Raw genomic sequence first — 16,308 nt, 5'->3', positions numbered from 1 at the left:
TGTCCTGCCCCCTGATATTGCTGGAATATTTGTTGTTAGAGCGTTGTAAACCTTCACTCTGTCATGACAGTCGCATATACACATATAATCATTATTCTAAGAGGACAGAGCAAAGTACCGAACAATCGCAACAATCCAGAAACTGCTGCATATGATATGTGTGCATATGTATTTATATTTTGATTGATTTATTTTTACATGTATCATATTCACTATGTATCATAAAACGCAACTGTTTATCCAATGATACGTTTCTCAACAAAAGTAATCTTTTCTTTGTTCTTTAGGGCAAGGACAGATTCGTCTATAGAGGATGGTAATTCTCACTGGCGGTACAATCCTGATCGACCACGACAGCCAAATGGTATTCCAGGCCAGAATGCAAGACATAGAGACAGAGAAAATCCTGATCCCACGCAAGCCCTGGGCGAGCGGCTCACGTGTTACGGGAGTGAAGACGGGAGATCAGATGGAGGGGGGTCACCAAATGGGAGGGCACAGTTTAGACGGTCGCCCAGCTACACAACTGCAATGAGTGAGAATGAAAATTTAGAAATACAAGCCTTGTCCAACAGGGTGCGCTATCATGATGGAAAATATTACATGGGCGTGAATGATACAGAGAGTGTGTTCTGATGCTGAATCTTCTTGAAGGATGTCGATGTAATTAAGAGGACGTGTGCAGTATCATCAACCTTTGGACATCGGAGATGACGTATTGATCAAAGGTGTTATACAAAGAGATATGAAGACATGGATATTTCGTGACTGTAACACCCCAACAGTCGGTTCTGCTTTGCCATGTTAATGCGTCAACGTTACCATGTTGATGGACGTTGGCACTTTGTGAGTCATTGTTATCGCGTGAACCACCGTCAACATGTGGATGAATGAGAGTTTTTCATGTGGACGCGTGACGCCAGTACAGAACACGACGTGCCGTTACCCTTTTATTGTGAGTGGTTCTTATATTGTGTGAGTGAGCCACCGTCACCTTGTTGACAAGAGCCACAATTACCATATTGACGCGAGCTACCGTTACACGATTACACGAGTGGTCGTTTATACAGGGACATGTGCCATCGTTACCATGCTGTTTTGAGCTATCATTATTACGTAGACAAATGTCACCATTAGCAAGTGGATATACAGCTCCCTTGCCATGTGGACGGACGCCATGCATATGGTTACCATGTGAAGAGAGACCATGATTACTATGTGGAGAGATACCATCGTTTAGACAGATGCCATGGTTACCATGTTGACAGTTACCATCGTTTCCATGTGGACAGAGGCCATGGTTACCATGTGAACAGAGATCGTCGTTACCATGTGGACATCACAATGTGCACTGGAGCCATTTTTACCATGTGGACAGAAACAGTTGTTACAGTAACTGTTTTCGACATGTCCCTCGTTATCCTGTGAACAGGAGCATTCGTACAATGGGGACAGAAACGCTCCCTGTTTGATGATATGCCACGGCATTAACTGTCTGCACAACACCCGCATCATTGCAAGTGTTGGTGCTTCTAGGTTCTACGTCAGTGTCTGGAAACGTGTATACAATGTGTATGTGTGAAGTTCCCGTGAAATCACTTTCTGAGATCATTAAGTTTGTGAGCCCCGAATGAAATATCTATGTAACTGGTCGAGATCCATATGAGATAAACACATAGCATGGGATCTGCGAATGTGATCGCAGTGTGAGATCTTCTTATTAGATACAAGAATCTATACAAGTCTATGAGAGCACTGTAGGAAATCACTGAAAGATCACTATTAGATCACCCAGGGAATGTGATATTTATTCATGACAATCAACAACGCGCTATGTCATCAACGTGAAATGCTTCCAAAAGGATGACTACAGAGTAGAGCTTTGTGTCATTTTGACCATCATTGTGATCACGGCAATGAACATCTATGCAACTCTGTATGCCGTGTGTATTCTAGTCTGTTCATTGGTAGTCAACAACGATATTAGACCTCTTCCAGCCAACAAAAGTATCTGAAGGAGCGAATAACTCGTCAACAGACGAAGCTTCAAGAGGTGTGTGTTCTCACTAATGGAAGCATTGTGCAATTAAAAATGTTTCAAAAAGTGTTTTCTATTTGCTCACTGATGTGTGGACCCCTGATGACTGTTCAGTCTTTATTAGAAAACTACAACACGGACTCAACATCCGTTCTCAAAGAATGTGTTCCATTTCAGATGAGTATGCTTTTCTCAATACTGTACACATCACGGTCTAACGGGCTGGCACTGCAATGACAAAGGTGAAATTTTTGTCATAGTTCAGCTCAAAGTCATACTGGTACCATCATTCAGTTAATCACAAACGGTCATCACACTGTAGAGTCATATTATTTGTTCATCAGCATGGCAAGTGTGCTGTCATGCTCGCATGCCCATTTTGCCAAAGCATTGCTTCTGTTTCTCCTTCTGGCATGTCCTGATCGTCCCCTCATGTATATAGCCCTTCCGCTTGGTTATACAATCTTTCCCTCCATGCTATCGATATGTCTATATTCTATGTTTGAATGACAAATCGCCACATCTTTTAGACTACCTATTATGACTGTAAATACATTCTAATATTGTTCCATAGAGATACTTTATTAATAAAGATTATCCAATATGAAACGTTGTCTTTGTTTGAGCTAGTCCTCTGTTAAAGCTAACCCTATTTTGTAGTTTGATAAGCATCATGGTTCATTAGGAGTTTCTGTTTACTGGCGGACACATATGATCGTGAGTTCTATACGCACAATGACTACAGCACAATGGCCCCCCCGATATGCATCTTTGGAGTTTAAGTCACACGAAGGTGATAAACCGTTCCGTTCAAAGAAGCGTTAAACCAAAACACACACACACACACACACACACACACACACACACACACACACACACACACACACACAAACACACACACACTCCTACCACGAGAAACCATAAATTGTGTGAAGTTAAAATAATGGTCAAAGTGATGTAGAACAAGCTAATGAACGGCACTATTGGGGATGTGTTTTTTTATCATTATCCCTGCTACCAGTTTGCACCCAATTAGTTGTAAAAGCTCTGTGTGTCTGTGTGAGGCAGGGTAGACATTACAAATATTCTGACGAGTCAAGATAGCGGGTCCACCAGTCCAGGGCCAAGATTTATTAGGCTCTCTTAGTTCTTACATAGTCGTCAGGTAATGGTAATGTATGACACGTATGACCATCTGCTGACCATTTTGCTGATCACTGGTACATGCTTGTATACCCGCTGGTTCTAGACAAAGAATCCGTTCTTTTCTGACGCCTTTACACGTGTACACATGTACAAAACTGAATGTAATAATCCTATCATTAGCCCTAGGGTGTTGGAAACATCGAAGTCAGATAAATGTATGTGACTTTTGCATAAAAGTGTTTCGGTCATTGAAGGCCGTTTGTCGACAGGAAGATCATTTTTGTTAGGATTACAAATTTAGCAAAACAATCACACGCAAATAGTGTTCGCTTTCACGAGAAATACAGTCAAAGGGGAATAACTCTGAGAAATCCTACCGTTCTGCAAGTTATTGTTTGAAGTGCAGCTAGGAGTCAGATCTCCATTACTTTAACCCTAATAACCCTAATAGTAAAATAACAATAGTCGATTAAACCGAGTCCAATTATATAGATGTTCATGATCTTTGGGGCGATGAGGTAGCTAAGTGGTTCAAGCGTTGCTCGACACCCCCCAAGAACCGGTTTCGATTCCACACATGGGTACTATGTGTGAAGCCCATTTCTGGTGTCCCCCGCCATGATATTGCTGGAATATTGCTGAAAGCGGCATAAAACTAAACTCACTCACTCGCTCATGATCTTAATCACAGTGTTGTTTGATTATTTACCGACCCTTGTCATATGGCTGGAATGTTGTTGAATTCGGCTTAAACCGAAAACACACATCAGTAAACAGATAAGATTTTACGATACAAATTTCTACTTCACAAATTTGCAAACGAATTTGATAATGGTAAGTTATTCAATAACTGTGTGGTCACTGCTTGAAACATGTTTCATTTCCAGCACTGCATTTCACATTAACATGAAATGAAATTCCAAAGTAACACAGATCAGTAGTTAGTCATGTTTAAATCCACCAGCGCGGGTACCTTACCTGGCGAAACTCACAACCCGAGATCAAAACATCCAAGTAACAACGAGAAGCAACACTAAGCCTAACTGTTCGCCCTTTTCATATAAAGACCTCAATAAGAGTTTTCCATAGACATCTGCATTCATACCGTCTTTATGTTATCCATTCTGACATCACCCTGACATGGTGTCGGTCGCTGGTGGGATTAAAACTTTCCCTCATCATGCTGAAGGCTCGGGTTCGAATCCGTAAACGGGTTCAAGTCCATTTCCCCCACAGTAATATTGATCTAGTATTGTTGAGCAAACACTGAAGGGTGTGCGTCGATAAGAAGATCATTTTTGTTAGAAATACAAATCTATCAGCAGTCACATACAAAGAGTTTTCGCTTTCAGTCAAAGGGGAATAACTCTGAGGAACCCTACCGACTGAACGTGGAGCTGCGTTGTGCAAGTTATTGTTTGAAGTGCAGCTAGGAGTGAGATCTCCACTGCTTTAACCCTAGAACGTGATTGCAGCAGTTATAGTCAAATAACAAAAGTCGACTAAACCGAAATTATGTCAAAGGGGAATAACTCTCAGAAATCCTACCACCCACTCCTTCTCTGTTCATATAGATACGAAAGACAATGTTAACAATAATATTTATTCATATAAACAGCGTATTTTGCCTCGGGCGTATGTACAATGCTAAGTATAGTAGGTATTTAAACAACCATTCAGTCAAAGGTGCGGGAACAAAGAATTTGCACATTCATAAATTCGAATTTGCACAAGACCTTATATAACATGCCTTTATTGGAAGAATGGGCAATAAAAATATCAAGTCTACATGTTAGAAGACAACTACAGACATAAGACAACGGAACAGTGGAATATCAACTAGATGAGAAAGAAAGCAGGGATAACAGCTAGTGCCAGAACATGAGCCCATCCCAATGCAGTTTGTCATGCTGATGAGCTTCAGTCTGTCTAAAGTAATGTTCTCATGCCATTATCTGCTCTGTTCTGAAACAGCACCATTGGACAAAACAAACATGAATTAGTTTCACTTGAAGGTCTACTCTACTTGAAATATTTCCCTTTTGGAACACCTATATTTAAGTCATACAGCACAATATATCATCTTATAGTATCTACACTTGACGTTCAAATAGTACTGTACAATGATAACAGCAATGAGTATGTATATTGCAAAAGAATCTTGTCCGCGTTATTATTTGGATGTTAGGTTTTGACACAAACTATTTCCAGTATATTGCTCACAAGGATTCAAATCAACGATGATGTATAACCGCATCACATAGTATTGGCATAATATGACGATACAGTACGTTTGCACAGATTTAGAACACAGTTGAAATTACAAAAACAGAATCTCAATAATGTAACAGAGTATTCAGCTGCATCAATAATTATTGTTTTAACAGCTATTTCATATCCGTCATTTGCTGAACCTGCAAGATTCAGTTCAACAAACAATTTCTATTTCGAAATTGATCCGATTTTACAAACCTTGTGAATCTGAAAATATTTCTGTCTTTACAACCATCGTTGTATCGCCATTCCGATGAATCAGTATTATTGATTTTAACCTACACTCAGTAATCTACATTTCTATTTCTGTGACATGATATCAATTGGTTCAGTCTAAATTACATCTGTATTTCATACCAGACGCAATTATATGATGATCATATGGTTTACACTATACCACATAACAAGATCGACAGTTTTGTTCATTAATTTCGAGATAAATATTTGAAACAACAACAGTTTTGTTAATATATTGTCCTCAACAAACACATATATTATAAATGATGTATGCTTATTTTTGCATACTGTTGGGACAAAATCCGATGCTATCTCCGTACAACTCTTGCAAACGCATGCAAAATGTAAACAAATGAATGTATTATGAGACTTATATCACATAATTTAAACTGTTTCAGTTCAAATGCGATGCATGGTTGAAGAACATCGGTATTTAAAAGAGGTGCAATTATACAAGGGTGGGATGGTATGTTTTTGCTATGTATGTCACATAATTTCAGTTGTTTCAGTCTACTGCGACGGAGTCATGGTTAAAGTTTATCGGTGTCTTATAACAGGTGCAAGTAATGCTGAACAGCAAAAGAAACGCAACGCTGGCATTTTGTCAAGTTTTTAAATAGGAGACATAAACATGAACCCGTGCTTTAATAAAATTCCTTTTTTTTCTCGAAAATTGCGTTTCTTTTGTTTTCAGTATATGTGATGATCATATGGTAATAAGGTAATGTGGATATGGTAATATCATGATCACATGGTTTATGATTATAACGAAGCCCACGCACATTACGCATGAAACCAAATCAGCAGCCATACAAGGACTTTAGTATTGAGCTATACAGCAACCGATCAACACATGGTGTAAAGTACTTACACACAGGTTGCCATACTGAAACCCAAATTCTAATACCTACACATTTGAAAAAATGAGAGATCGTACCATGACCACAAAGTATACCATTAAAAAGTGGGGGATATTCAATTTTGCGAGCATACCACTAGCCAGTGCCAATGCATATGAGAAAAAGTAATACATATCCATACAGATGACACATGTCTTAAGGAATGGAATATATTGTCATTCATTCCCTTGATTTCTCTTCATCATCTGTTTCCTCCTTGACTTCATCATTTGCATTTTAACAATCTTGTAAATCCATTATCCCCATACATTTTTAAAGATATATACATATAAAAGACGTTGTGGCAATAATTCAGTAATAAGTCAAATAAGTGATACAAAAGAACGAGAAGACGATTTTAAACGTGTGTTTAAAAACATATTAACGAAACAGCATAACAATCACCATTCGACAAAATGTATCAACCTAACCCACACTAGTACTCTAAATACGTGAAAATGGCAGTTTTATGGTTCGTTTATCTGAAGCTTATTGGAAACTAGGGTACTTGAAAATATAATTTACTTACATATAATATGTATGACTACGTGATATTTATGATGATTCACACATATTAATAATATATTGATTATTGACTCACTTTTTTCATGATCATTTCTAAAACTCGTGTGAAAATACTTTCATAAATAATATTATGATACTTGACAACATGAACATATTCATATGCAAACATGTAAGAGGGTAACTTTTAAAATGATTTCATTTACAATATCAATATAATACTGATAATACTAATGATTGTAACAGGACATTAGTAGACTTTGTCCTCAACAGTCTTTAAATGAAGTTCGTCATGGAATTAATATCTGATATTTTTTGTTAACTGTGTCCGACCCATACATACAACCAGGACCGACACAAACATCTCACCTGCCTTGTGGTATTAATGCTTCATTTCAAACAAATATATATAGTTGCATGTGAGAAAATTAAAGTGAAAAAACACCCCCCTGACATTCAGTGATCAGAGAAACACCACGCAACAATTGCGGAAAGATAAAAATCAGCCAATGTGTGTGTGTGTGTGTGTGTGTGTGCGCGCGCGTGCGTGCGTGTGTATGTATAAATGTGTGAAGTAGTATCGACCGTGTATTTTTCTAGGTAATGAACGTGCCTGTAATGTTGGTTTGCATGTTGGTGCCATTTACCCCCAAAAAAGTTTTCTTACCAAATATATATTTCATGTAGAGACCGATGTATGGGTGGGTATGGTTTTATGCCGGTTTTAGCAATAATCCAGCGATATCATGGCGTTTGACACATACGTTGTAGCCATGTGGGAAATCAAACCCGTCTTCGACGTGACGAGCCAACACCTTAACTACAGGGCTACCCAACAGTCCTAAAGACCGATGAAGGGCGAGACTGACGGCCTAGTCCAAACAGTATCTCTTATAAGAAAAGTTCCATTTTTAAAAATCAGTGCACTAACTTTGTTTGCGTTATTTCAAAGTGAGACGATTTTTTCGATTTGATTGAAATACCGTGTTCCTGAAACAGACTTTTCATATTCCCTATCATAAAATCTCATTGTTAATTGTGCTATTAACCATTCACCCATTTTACCGCTCATTTAAGGTACGCGAAACACCAACTGCGAAGTGAATAAGAACATGGGTGTATGTGATGAATGAAAACACGTGTTATTGCTATTTTCGTAAGTAAACAAGTTTTCTTAATCCTAAAACACAATTAACACTGAACTGAATACGTAATATCATATTGCAATGAATTTCTTGACAGTAGTTTCGCTACTTTATCAACGAATAATGCAAGGTTCACAGATCGTCACAGCGTCAGCACCTAAAGTAGGATTATCTCCCTTTGAACGTTACATCGATCACACGATCACCACAACATGTACGTGGATAAAACCATTCTTTGAAGTAAACTACTCAAGAGATGTTAAAAGACCACCAACTGTTTCTCATGACTGGGGTTAATCTAGTATGGCCTTGGGTATTGTCAGCCTTCATTGTTCTTGATCATGTTTTGAGCAACATAGTTATAATATACACATATTTATCATAGAAGATTAAATGATTTGCAGACAGTTTGCAAGATGAACATCACACGTCAACAACATATAATGTTGTTATGGCCATATATACTCTTAATGCATGGCAATTTGTGGATTGTCTTCCATATGCACTGACAAATCCAAACTTTGCATGATAGATGCCTTTGTCTTTGTCCGATTGTCATAATGCAAAATAGACTTATCTCAGATGAAGATCACAATAATGTTATAAAGGGTATATACATATTGTGATAAAAAGTATATAGATCTAACGCGGACCAATACACATCATACACGTGGAGCTTAAACATCAATGAAGCATATCCAAAGGCTGGTTCTTGAAGAATGCCATACATTCGATAAACAGGAAATCAAGATACAGTAGGCTTTCAAAAAGAGCGGAAGATAAACCCACGTAAGGCAGCATATGACAATGGTATGAAAAGTGGAAAGTAAAACAGTATACATCTCGCCGGACACAGCGACAAAGCAATACAACATATGTCCTTTCCTGAACGTGTATATGTAATCGATATTCAGGCAAACCACAACATGGTCATTACTCTTCCTGACACTACAAGCCAGTCATTTCCTTCGGTATATGCTCTGCATTATATATACAGAAATATAGATATGCTGTGTCTAACTTCAGTCCAATGACCATCCTTCTCGAGTATTGTATTAGGCATCATGAAGCATGTTTCGGATCCGCTTATTGTACTGTTGTAGACACAAGAACAAAATACATGATATAGTAAGGATGTATTTGCACGAGCCTCTCCTTTGTATTATTTTGATCATAGAAGGAATCATGTGGCGTGACGATGGGCAACACGAACTATAATGACACGTATCTGGTATACAATGCATCATGGTTCCCTACTTCTATTCCTAAACTGGTTATTTGCTATTCGCTACTGTTATGTAAGTAGTAGGATGCAATCGAGGATTGACACTATTGTAAATCACTACCACTCGGAATATCATGCTGGGAATTGTTGCATAGATTAAACAATGTGTTATTTTGGCCATCCAACACAATATGGAATCCTGTCACAATCAGGACCAGCTGTAAGCAGTTTTAGCAGTATTAGATCACCTACAAGCATATAGTACTGGAGTCATACTGCATCTTTCACGAGTCCATGTTTTCTCATGTTTATATGTGGATATTTTGTATGGTTATTTGTAACTGTACATGATGCAACATTCAGCAGGTAGTGACTTCAGGAACAACGTTTAAAACGCGCTCTCCATTTCAACGTTATCTTCAACACCGAAGTAATATTTGCCATCGAGACGCCTTGACTTCCTGGGCGTGTCCCTTTCTCCACTATCACCATCAGTGCCCGATGATGGGGACGCTAAGGTGTTGGCCTCTGCCATCACCTCAATGGGTGGATCCTCTTCTGATGGATGTGTCAATAGTAATGGCTCGATTTTGGCCAGTTCCCCACCTATTGGCTCTATCCGATCCTTGGCACGGCGCCTGGAAATGCCGTTGTGCTGACGTGTGGCCTCTGGGTCGTATCGCCATATCCCTGCCCCATCTTCACCCCTTCCACCAGCCTCCAAGCTGCAATGACAAGACAAGTGCTAACTTGAAACCGAACATTATAAACGCTAGTGTTTGATTAAAACGTAGTACGTGATTGATTTATTTAAGCTACACAATTAAGCAAATGGTTCCAGAGCAGAGCTGTGCCTCCCTCCTGGAGTGAACTGTTGCTGACAAGGCCCTGATTGTCTTGACCCTCCCTGCACAGGTTGTTGCTGCTCTAGAGCAATCACACCATGATCAAGACTATCAGAATTCCAGAGGGAAATTCAATAGTGTCTCATTCTTTCGGAAACACCCGTACATGATATATCAGTTACCGTTTAATTGAGATGTTAACTTAAGCGACTAGTTTTGGCGCATTTTGAGCTGGGTCATTTGAATTTCAAGATACCGACGACACACAAAATACAAAGACTTTGTTGATAACATGAAAACAGTAAAACGATAAACAACGATAGATGTCTCCCCGTGGGAAGGACTCCATCTATTGTCTACAACGAGCGACTTGAATTAAAGCATTTAGCCCAGTGGATAAACTTGTTTAAAGGCCATTATTTTCCTGCAATGATCAATAACAGTGTGATGTAGCGACACCTCTAAGGCTTTGTTCTCTGATGTAGCAATAATGAAACGTATTTATCAAATAAAGGAACGTGAGCTGGAAAAGAGGTTCATTAATTTTATAACATGCTGAGGATATTTCACAAAGTTCATGAAAGCTTCCATTCAACAGAATCCTGTACCTGGAAACGATCCGTTTTTTCCAAAGTGTACCAATGTTTGATAGAGACATAACCAATATCCAAGAATTAACAAAATGAAAATATTCTTTGAAGAGAACATTCTTTCTCGCTCTGAAAGCCCTTGAAAAAGTGAATACTGCAAACTTGGAACGTTTTGGGTCTGTGGGAATAATATTCTCTGTTCACTCTCCGGGGATATGTTCATATTGCGTGAGTGTGTCAATAAGTGATTTAGAACGGTATTTTACCTCCTACATTTTGATGTGTCAGGACTGACGAAACTGACGCAGGTCTTAGACGTTTGTTCTTATGTCAAAACCTGCCAGTGTGGTAAAGCATGCAATCGGTATTGAAACTCAAGTTTTTTGGTTCCAGCCACACCTAAAGGATGTACCGCTATAATACAAAATGCAGTGCCTTAAAAATCAGCTGTTTGTTCCCGGATCATTATGGAACAATCCACTTACGATAGCTGTTTCTGTAGTATGTCAACTTTGAGCAGCGCCAGATCTAACTCATGCCGAACCTTCCACAACTGGGTCTCACAAATAGGGTCCTTGCATTTGTGTCTCTTGTGATAGTCTATAGCTTCCATCACGGACTGCTCAAACGTTAATGACTTGCCCATGCTCTGAAATCATGAAAGGTAAATCTCAATGGAATTGTTGTCAAATACCGTTGTTGCCAGTACATCAAATCCTTTAATGACAAGCTCAGATACGTGAAAGAAAATAGGCTTGAGAAACTAATGGTTCCATTTTCTTTAAGGCTAAGTATTATGTTCAGGTACAAGTGCTAACAGATTTGAATGTCAGTGGAGTAGTTGAAACTGAAAGCAGATTCTCAATCCACAAACGTGATGGACAGTGAAAGGTTTAAAGCACGGACTCTCTAAATCCGAGCTGTAATGCTTCGGTTGTGTGATCCCGAGAATTAAGAAAGCAACATTTTGAAACCAAGCATCATCTGTGCGTACCGGAAAACCCCAAGCATCAATCAGAATTTATGTTCAGTTTTAACAAATACGGTCGGTAATGGCGGAAATGTACAGATAGAAACGTCTTTAAGTCAAGTAATTACAATCGGATCTTAAAGAGTTGGGTTCCTATCCCCAAAACGTACGTAACGTTAAGACCAGTTGTATCATAGGATTACGCATGTCTTAGCACTGCGAAACCTTTGTGGACTGGGACGCTGAATTGTAGAAACTCGGTCGTTGCATTCGACTTTCAATGACACAGCTTAGTGTTAATTCTTGTAAATCAGTACTGTGGTGTTTAAGAACACTTTTGCCTGTCACAGCAAACACACTCCAACCAAACCAATGGAAGCGGCGGATTAGTCAATATCGATCCTCTTGGGACGTATATTACACATACATATTAGAATGCATAACCCTTTGCAGTGCACAGGCCTCGTTGGGATTCCACTTTCCCCTCAAGCCTGTTCTGCGTACTTCTGTATGCATGTCCTATAGGTAATTGTATTCATATCATGGGCGATTACAGTGTATCCTTGACCGTCATATGATCCCCCAGGACATTGAATAAGCATACACTGGATCTCTATCTTCTCTTGTGTGTGAGCATATGCATATTAAGGTAAAACCGAAACAATTACGATAACATGGAGCTTCTGGTGCCAATACAAGAACCACGTAGTGCTGAGTTCATAAAACACATTTTTATTTTTCTTAATTGTGGGCATACGTTCTTAAAATGCCCTAAGAGATTTCATTTCGATAATGAGACGTTTAATTTCTGTTAATAAAGCGTAAAATCCCATTCTTTTCAGGTTAATACGTTTTCGACGTCGACACAATCTCGATTTATGATCGCATAAACCGAATTATCAGAAATCCTGACTTTTGTAGCAATGCAATGAGAAACTTTAAAACCTGATTTGACCTCACTGAAGTCACTTGGACGACTTCATTATTATCAGTTAGCTGGTTCTAAAATTTACCGAGTTGGTTGCCTGGAAACAGGTTCACACTTAAACTAGCAAACAGAGACGTGTCAAACCAACTTTCCGCTCAGGATGGTACGAGGCTTCTGACAGACTCGAGGGAATGGCGTAACAGAGTTAGGTGGAGGTTCCTGGCAATGGACGATGTTTCCAACAGATCAATTCACTTACGGTCTTCTTAGTGAAGCTGTGACGGAATTCGCCACCTGGTTAGCGTTATCGACATATCGTTAAGTGAATTAAGTTGATTAAACAATTGATCATGCCCAATTTATTCTGAAATGTAAATCGAATGTTTAAAAGACTGAGGCAATACGTGGCAGGAAAGTTGCACTTGACATTTTGAATTATGCACGATGTAGGATGAGATAAATGGCTCTCTTGATACAGTCACTACTAGATGCATCTTAAGCTTGAATTTCATCCATCAATGTTGGTTCCGAGAAATTATTACCAGACGGATGCTTTGTATTCTAACACATGGTGAGGAAAGACGCAACTAGACTGGCCACTCACCTAGAACAAGATGGACTATGGCTAGGATATTTTCACATAAATATGCCATTAAACTATGTAAAGGATACTTACTTTGAGATAAATATGATCCCAAACTATACATTTGGAAGTATGTTCTCTAATGTATACAAGATGAATATCCCACGACGGAGATTCCTTTAAGCCTGTTGAATATATATGCATATATTTCCCTTCCTTCTTATATAAGATTAAATTGCTTTGCATAGCCGAGGCAATATTGATGCGTTGGCGTCAGAGGATAGAGTACAAATATCTTTCTTCGCAACGCTTCATCACAGGGTTCGATGGTGGTGTACTTTCATGCATTTTGTTTAAATTCATTGGAATTGGGGCTAATGCCTTTGGTGTTTCTATATTTTAAATAAATAAAATGAATACTTCTTAGGCGTTACAATTTTGGAACGTCGAAGGGCTCAAGGAAGGGCATTTTGTTTAAATTCATTGGAACAGGAGTTGGGGCTAATGCCTTTGGTGTTTCTATATTTTAAATAAATAAAATGAATACTTCTTAGGCGTTACAATTTTGGAACGTCGAAGGGCTCAAGGAAGGGCATTTTGTTTAAATTCATTGGAACAGGAATTGGGGCTAATGCCTTTGGTGTTTCTATATTTTAAATAAATAAAATGAATACTTCTTAGGCGTTACAATTTTGGAACGTCGAAGGGCTCAAGGAAGGGCATTTTGTTTAAATTCATTGGAACAGGAATTGGGGCTAATGCCTTTGGTGTTTCTATATAGTACAGTATGGTTCAAAATTATTGAGAATAGCTAAAGCATTTCATATTATTAAACGAGAACAAATCAGATAAAATTGAATGTATTGTGAAAGTGAACTGACCTTTTCATGTTGTGTAGGTAACAGTTTAATATTTTATCAAGTCTCCTTGAGCTTCACGACACAGTCTAAGACGGGTAGGCATACTTCCTATCAGAGAGGTTAGTGTTTCGTGAGTTATGCTGTCCCAGTATCGGACCACTTCTCTCTTCATGTCTTCAATTTTTGTCAACCCCTTTTGATTCACACATTCCTTCATCATCCCCCAAATGTTCTCAATGGGATTTAAGTCAGGACTATATGCAGGAAATGGTAATGCAGTCACATTTTTCTCCTGAAACCACTGCTTGGCATGTTTTGCGGTGTGTTTAGGAACATTATCTTGCTGCAAAATCCAGTCATTTCCATAAAACACATGTGCACTTGGAAGGAGAAAATTATCTAATATGTTAGTGTAGCGTTGACTTGTCAGATTTCCCTCAAACACACACAGCGGGGTCGTTCCTAATAAGGATATCCCTCCCCGTACATGAAACTTTGGGCTGTATTTAGGTCGTCGATACAACGGTGCTGACGCAGACTTTGTCCATATTTTCACATTATTGGGATATACCCATATTGAGCTTTCATCAGTAAAAATCACATTTTCCCAGTCAAAGTTTTCATGTGCCAAACACCACTCAACACGCCTGTCTTTATGTTCTTGTTTCATGAAAGGAGAAGGAATTCCAGTCTTTTTCTCCCATCCAAGATCAATCAAATTTCTTCTAACTGTAGATTCTGATACAACTGTTGATCCCCTTTCTATCATTTCATACCTGATGTTGGAGATGCTTGCCCTTTGCTTTTTAGACGCTAAAATTCCCAGCCGGACGCGACCTGAGAAGTCCAATTTTCTGGGTCTCCCTGCTCCTTTCTGGTGCCCAAAATCCTTTCCCTCTTTAAAATTCTTCCTGATCCTATACACAGTAGAAAGAGGAGTTCCTGTTCTCTCTGCCAATGTATTTACATCATCAATTCCTTGATTACACAACTCTAAAATCAACCTTCTTTTATCTTCAGCAGACATTGTTGACAGTGCTGAGGAAAATGACGTCTGCTACAAATTCAGGGGAGGTAACTCTAATTGTACTATACTCAGTAGGCCAAGATGAGTTACCTCCCTTATACCATTACTTAGTTTTAAGTATCAGTGAATCAGTTGAGGTGTTAGGATAGCTCAAAGTAAGAAGAAAAATTCTCAATAATTATGAACCAGACTATAAATAAATAAAATGAATACTTCTTAGGCGTTACAATTTTGGAACGTCGAAGGGCTCAAGGAAGGGCATTTTGTTTAAATTCATTGGAACAGGAATTGGGGCTAATGCCTTTGGTGTTTCTATATAGTAAATAAATAAAATGAATACTTCTTAGGCGTTACAATTTTGGAACGTCGAAGGGCTCAAGGAAGGGCATTTTGTTTAAATTCATTGGAACAGGAATTGGGGCTAATGCCTTTGGTGTTTCTATATTTTAAATAAATAAAATGAATACTTCTTAGGCGTTACAATTTTGGAACGTCGAAGGGCTCAAGGAAGGGCATTTTGTTTAAATTCATTGGAACAGGAATTGGGGCTAATGCCTTTGGTGTTTCTATATAGTACAGTATGGTTCAAAATTATTGAGAATAGCTAAAGCATTTCATATTATTAAACGAGAACAAATCAGATAAAATTGAATGTATTGTGAAAGTGAACTGACCTTTTCATGTTGTGTAGGTAACAGTTTAATATTTTATCAAGTCTCCTTGAGCTTCACGACACAGTCTAAGACGGGTAGGCATACTTCCTATCAGAGAGGTTAGTGTTTCGTGAGTTATGCTGTCCCAGTATCGGACCACTTCTCTCTTCATGTCTTCAATTTTTGTCAACCCCTTTTGATTCACACATTCCTTCATCATCCCCCAAATGTTCTCAATGGGATTTAAGTCAGGACTATATGCAGGAAATGGTAATGCAGTCACATTTTTCTCCTGAAACCACTGCTTGGCATGTTTTGCGGTGTGTTTAGGAACATTATCTTGCTGCAAAATCCAGTCATTTCCAT

The 16,308-nt window shown here is 38.7% G+C and overlaps 2 protein-coding genes across 3 annotated transcripts in view; one reads left to right on the top strand and one right to left on the bottom strand.

Moving 5' to 3' along the window:
• Nucleotides 1-2,647, top strand: part of LOC137284594 (glutamate receptor ionotropic, NMDA 2B-like) — a 108,199-nt gene extending 105,552 nt beyond the window's left edge. Inside the window, exon 18 of the mRNA XM_067816475.1 lies at nt 288-2,647. Coding sequence (XP_067672576.1) covers nt 288-636 — 349 coding nt within the window. The 3' untranslated portion in view covers nt 637-2,647. The remainder of the gene's footprint in view (nt 1-287) is intronic.
• Nucleotides 2,648-4,773: 2,126 nt separating this feature from the next.
• LOC137284536 (glutamate receptor ionotropic, NMDA 2B-like) overlaps nt 4,774-16,308 on the bottom strand; it is a 104,350-nt gene continuing 92,815 nt past the window's right edge. For both annotated transcript variants that reach the window (XM_067816379.1, XM_067816378.1), the window contains exons 16-17: nt 11,407-11,570; nt 4,774-10,211 (exon numbers count right to left, since the gene is read on the bottom strand). In XM_067816379.1, the coding sequence (XP_067672480.1) occupies nt 9,875-10,211; nt 11,407-11,570 (501 nt within the window). In that variant the 3' untranslated portion in view covers nt 4,774-9,874. The remainder of the gene's footprint in view (nt 10,212-11,406; nt 11,571-16,308) is intronic.

The sequence above is a fragment of the Haliotis asinina genome, chromosome 5, assembly GCF_037392515.1.
Source record: "Haliotis asinina isolate JCU_RB_2024 chromosome 5, JCU_Hal_asi_v2, whole genome shotgun sequence".
NCBI lineage: Eukaryota > Metazoa > Mollusca > Gastropoda > Lepetellida > Haliotidae > Haliotis > Haliotis asinina.
The sequence above is the reverse complement of the archived record's forward strand: the minus strand, read 5'-3'. Positions and strand labels throughout refer to the sequence as shown.